At 40.1% G+C, this 6,000-nt stretch overlaps 1 protein-coding gene across 1 annotated transcript in view; it reads left to right on the plus strand.

The window, feature by feature from the left end:
- The window catches only part of LOC122803876, a 169,472-nt gene extending 163,866 nt beyond the window's left edge, over positions 1–5,606 (plus strand). Inside the window, exon 4 of the mRNA XM_044073556.1 lies at positions 5,414–5,606. Coding sequence (XP_043929491.1) covers positions 5,414–5,606 — 193 coding nt within the window. The remainder of the gene's footprint in view (positions 1–5,413) is intronic.
- The last annotated feature ends 394 nt before the right edge of the window (positions 5,607–6,000 follow it).

The raw sequence follows: 6,000 nt of genomic DNA on the forward strand, positions 1-6,000 counted from the left end.
GACTAACCCTTCCTTTATGCCCATAGTGGTGTCCAGTGTGGCTCTCGATCAATCCATCCATCCATTTGCCAACCTTCTTCCCTAATCCTCAAAATAAAGAGGAAAGGATCCTGCACTCCTTGGACGTGCACAGACAGCTCAGATTCTACCTTGATAGGACTAAGCCCTTCAGAAAGTCTGACCAGTTACTAGTTAGCTTTGCAAAAGGGGCAGAGGGCAAGGCCATTTCAAAACAACCCATTTCCAAATGGATAGCACACTACATCCATTTCTGCTACAAGCACCATGGGAAAACAACCTCTCAGGGCGTCAAAACACATTCCACTAGGGCAACATCTACCTCTACAGCATTTCTCAGTCTATACCAGGGATATCCTGGAGGCTGCTACCTGGAGTTCTGTACACACCTTCACCAAGCATTACCACCTGCCTATCTTTTCCAAATCCAGGGCAGGATTTGCTATAGCAATCCTGCAAGGCATACTAGCCAGCCCTAACTCTTCTTGACTGCCTCCACCCTTCTTCAGCTTTGGGAATCCACCCAAGTGTGATAACTGCAACAGTGAAACATGAAGAACATAGTACAGTTGTGTGCACTTGCCATAAATGTAGATGTTTGAGTGTATTCACTGTTGCATTCCTGGTTTCCCTCCCTTCAGCCCCCTGGTTCTCTCTCTCTCCCCTATCTATGGCTATTACTAACCCCTTCTGGGGTATTGGTATTTACTTTTTACTGGTGGTGTGTCCCCACCATAACCTAGCTCCCTATTTGGGGAGCTCCTGACATTTGGGACAAGAAAAACTGATGTAATGGCGTCGGCTGCCTGTTTTTATACTCCTGGCGACTTGATGTCAGTCCTGGAGCAACAGCATCTGACGCAGAAATACTAAGTCTCGGGTATTTGGGCCAACTGAGGGCTTACCTGCAGGCAGATAACACAAGTGTGATGACTGCAACAGTGAATACACTTTAACATTTACATTTATGGTAAGTGTACACAACTGTACTTGTGTGATCTCAAGTGGATTCTGGTTTCAGCTTTAAAATACCGCTTTCAGATTCAGGCAAGCGTGCCCATCCATGCAGCCACAGGGGTGTTTAAAGGTGTTGCAGTGCTGGCAGGGTACAGTAATGTTGCTTGCTATCTTACCATATGGGGGTCAAGAGCTTGTGAGCATCTCCATACCTGCCTGTGATTCAGCTGTGTTGCACGTGGAACAGCCTCTGTGGGAAACTGGCATTCGGTGCACTGAGCATGGAATTACAACAGCCAGATATTCTGACTTTGACCTTTTGGAGATGGTGGAAAGAAGTTGCACACTTTCCTGACTGCTGTTACTTGACAGTCAGGTTATTATTACCAGAGAAATGGTTTACAGACAGGTTGTCTACAAACTGAGTTGACTTGTACTGTCATCAGCCATTCCTTCTGGCATGTTTGCCTGCCCTGGATCTGTAGTATTTCCTATTAATTACATTAGTAAAGGGGCTAATACCTCCTTTGTATTCATGCCCCTATGCTTCACTATTTTTAAAATGAGTAGCAAAAAGTACACTTTTGAGACAGATGGGGAGGCATGACTCATCCTAGTATTCTTACGTAGAATGTCACAGATGAGTTGCACGTGGTTGATATGTTACACAGATATAAATGAAACTCGTCATAGAATGCTTTTTATCACCAAGTCAGAGTTAGAATTGCTGTCCTTTACTATATGTGGGGATCATAGTGCTTTGATTTGCACTTTTGCATTGAACTGGGATCCCAAATAAATCGGATCCCATTTCTAACACCACTTCACTGCATTTCCATTAGTCAGATTTCATAAAGGAAGGAGAGGTGCCAGCAATTCTAATCCATTATTTTTACAGAAAAGTGGTCTGGAGTAGTGTGTTTTTCCAGAGAAATGCATCCAGCCTTATCAGCTGCTTCTTGTATTGACTCCTTAAAGGAAGGAATGTCCATTGTGTTTACAGTATTCTTCCTTCTCCAAAAATGTTCCCTTTTAAGGTCAGGTTGCTGTGTCCTTGAGGCAGAACTGTGACTGCTCCACCCAAAGTCACCCATTGGTTTGCAAGAAACTTTTTGATGCCCATTGTAAAGTAATTTTCCAGTGTCTTACCAAAGTCCTTCTTCACCCAAATCTTCAGTAACTGGGGCAGCCTTCATGACCTGTCAATGTATATTGGTCATATCTGTCTTCCTCTTCAAGCATTATGGACTTCATGGCTTGCCTCAGGCTAGTTACCACCAGCAGGTTCTAGGTTTATTGCTATGACAAACACCAACTGGGTTTTAGTTACAGCTCATTACTACAGCCTGATCTCTGAGGTCTTGAAAAGGTGCCATTCTGACTCTGTACTACTGACCTCCCCTACTATATGGGAGAAGCTATTCTGAGGGGTGAACCCATCCTATAGAGAACCATCTGTTAGTTGTTCCCAGGATACCATCAATACCTCAGTCTTCCAATCCAGCTAAAGACTATGTGCTGGTAAGCTGACTGCGTAGCAGTTTCTATTGACCTGATTGTTCAGAACATAAGGCTTAGATCTGATGACATACCTATAAAGTCATTCATCAAACTTTTCCTCAAGGTGCTGTGGTACACTTATGAGCAGGCCTGTGTTTACGCATGGTATTTAATATGAACAATCTGTGGCTAGCACTGGAAGACCAATAACGTTTCACCACTTGGTTCATATCTGGAAAAGCATTCCAGCCTGTCAGGCCCCTCAAACATCATTCCCCATGTGAACACTGAACTTTTCCAATATGACTAAATAGTCAGTGGGTGCCAACATAGAAAGTACCACATTCTGTGTCAGAAGTGAAATATTCTGAATAGCTACTAAGAGCATATGCAGGTCTTTCAATTTGAAACTTGTGATGACGTTGAGACGAGTTTCCTCTAATGGTGTAAACTCCATCTACATGACATTCAGTCTCAGGTCTTTCCCGAGGGGCAGTTCTGAAATTGGATAGTGGGTGAGAGAGAGAGAGAGAGAGAGAGACCACCTTTGATTGACCAGCTTGATTCCAAAACCATTGCTGTGTGTACAGGTTAGAAGCGTTATATCTAGCTGGCACTTTTCTATGCCCTGCACAAGCTTTGATTCCCTGTCCAGCTGTGAGGTGATGTTCCATATCACAGGTGAGAAGAGATCACTGTAGTATCCCTTTAAGGGCAAACTGTGACTCATACTCTTTCTTTCATGATGCAACGTGCCTGCTTATTTGAAATGACATGTAAATGTATTTGTTTTTTGCTATGGTTGACTGTGTAGCCTTTTACAACTACAGAAAGTTGTCAGATGTAATCCACTGAAATCCTCAATATGACTATTTTGAGATCATAATGATGTGAATGAACGATGGCATAAGAAGCAGGAGTTCATAAGAGTATGAAAAATATATTCTGCATAATTCTTAATTTGTTAACCATACTTTTTATTGAAGAAAGTCCTGTTGCACATTGTCATCCTTTGCAGAGAAGACTCTAGGAGATGCACCTTCAAGAACAAATAATAATCAGGATGAAGGTATTCAGGCGTGTGTGTGTGTGTGTGTGTGTGTGTGTGTGTGTGTGTGTGTGTGTGTGTGTGTGTGTGTGTGATACAGAACAAAGGAATGACAGTCTGCCTTTTTTCCATTCTTGCATAATAAATTCTGTGGATGGCATTGACTGTTGTTGGAGTGGTTACAGCAGTCAAGTGTGACTCAACAGCACTAGATAGATGACGGAAGAAAGTACACAGTTCATGATGAAACAGCTAAAGACTGGCACGGTTGTCCTGTTAATAAGTATATAATCTGGAACCAAGTAAAGGTTGCCATGTTTTTTTCATAATACAGGAGACTCTGGTCATGTAGATAAAGGAAAGACCAGAAGAGATAATCTAGTTTCATTGTGGGTGATTGTGAGATAATCTAGTTTCATTGTGGGTGATTGTGAGATAATCTAGTTTCATTGTGGGTGATTGTGAGATAATCTAGTTTCATTGTGGGTGATTGAGAGATAATCTAGTTTCATTGTGGGTGATTGAGAGATAATCTAGTTTCATTGTGGGTGATTGTGAGATAATCTAGTTTCATTGTGGGTGATTGTGAGATAATCTAGTTTCATTGTGGGTGATTGTGAGATAATCTAGTTTCATTGTGGGTGATTGAGAGATAATCTAGTTTCATTGTGGGTGATTGAGAGATAATCTAGTTTCATTGTGGGTGATTGAGAGATAATCTAGTTTCATTGTGGGTGATTGTGAGATAATCTAGTTTCATTGTGGGTGATTGAAAAAGACACATGATCACTCCTCCATATAAATTTTGGACAAAATTTGCCTTGTCATTCCTCAGAGATTCTTTACATCACACAAAGCGGGAGTACATTGCAAAGCAGTAGAAGGCAATTAAATATTTACATTGTGTATTTAAACCTAGTATGACATTGAGTTAAGAAACAACAGGTTTTAACCAGCAAAATATTATAATGATGCTATAAAGCACGTTCGAAAATGGGGAACTACTTTAGAGAATGAATGTACCTAATCCCTTTTCTATTTTTTTTCCTACAAATTTAAGACTAAATGTTGAATAACAGTTTCTGCATTTGTTCACTGAGCAGTATATAATTACTGTGTTTGAGGAAGTTTGCTTAAGAAAACACACACTGAAATACCTATTATCAACTGAAGAGACAGGCTGTTTCTTGCAAAAGGCCAACAGTCCTAGCTACCTGGGAGTTTACTGTGTAATTTGTCCAGTAAAAGTTGTTTCAATATTCAGAAGTGGTCAGTCAAATACACATTTAGAATAGTGCACCGACTCAGATTCAGAGCTTATTTTTTATTTTAGTGACAGTACCAAAGAAGGGTAAACTTCTGTGTGGAGACATGCGTGAATGGGCATACCTTCGTTGAAGGTTGTGCGTCAGGGCTGGCAACTCGGCATGTAAAAATCTACTGCCGGTCATTAGCGGTCCGGAGTTCCGCTGTGGCGACCCCTAACCGGGAAAAGCCAAAAAACAACCACAACCAAAGAAGGGTAAACTGTGTATGAATTACACAAAGTTCTGAATGCTTGAGTCCATTTACATGGATGCCTGTATGTCTAGATTACTTTATTCCTCTGTTTGTGTGCACTGCCACCCTGTGGCATGATAAAGGTAGTGTTTTGTTATGCATTTAGACTGGCTAATTAGATCACTTTATTTGAATATGTGGAAATGTCCATTCTGATTGTAATTGCTTAGTTCAAGTATTTCAGAATAAGCAAACTGTAGGAAAAAACATAAAATATGTTAATAATATTGTGTTGGTTGCGTGGCTAGGCCCTGGTGATTGTTAGCTTAGGTATATACTTATAAATATTTCCCAGAGCTTAACAGCATGTTATCCCTTTTTTCTTTGCAGTCCAATACACTGGAAATATTTTCAAAGTGATGATTGTACACTGAGTTCCAGATATCCATGGGAAGAATCACATTGCTATGAAAGACTTTTATCTTCTCTTAGAATTGACCCTAGCAGAAAAGTGAGTATGTTGCAGTATTGCAAAGCTGATTTTTCCTTAATAAATGACCAAAGTGTACTGCACATGGTATAAATCACAAGGCAGAAAAAGTCAAGTCATTCTTCTTTCAAAATTTGTGTTCTAACTAAAATTGCATTCCATTTTTTAATGTTTCAAATTTCTTTGATTTTCTGAATGAAAATCTGGCCACAGTGCTTCATACAAGTGTTTTATTATTAAAATAAATTATCCACACAGGTAAAGTAAGTTTCTGGTTGCAGAAAATAATTAGTAAAGCAAGTTCAAGATGTAGTTTGGTGTTTTAATGTCTTAACATACAATGAGATACATCAGAAATGTTAAATACTTATTTTTGTAGCCACCCACTGTCCTGTCTTTGATAGGAATAGTACGGACAAGGATTTCTAGTTTGTGCTGCTTAACATTGATTTACAATTCTTAATTTGTGAAAATACTCACTGAAGGG

The sequence above is a fragment of the Protopterus annectens genome, chromosome 6.part0, assembly GCF_019279795.1.
Source record: "Protopterus annectens isolate FY-2018-M chromosome 6.part0, PAN1.0, whole genome shotgun sequence".
In the NCBI taxonomy this organism is placed as follows: Eukaryota; Metazoa; Chordata; order Ceratodontiformes; family Protopteridae; genus Protopterus; species Protopterus annectens.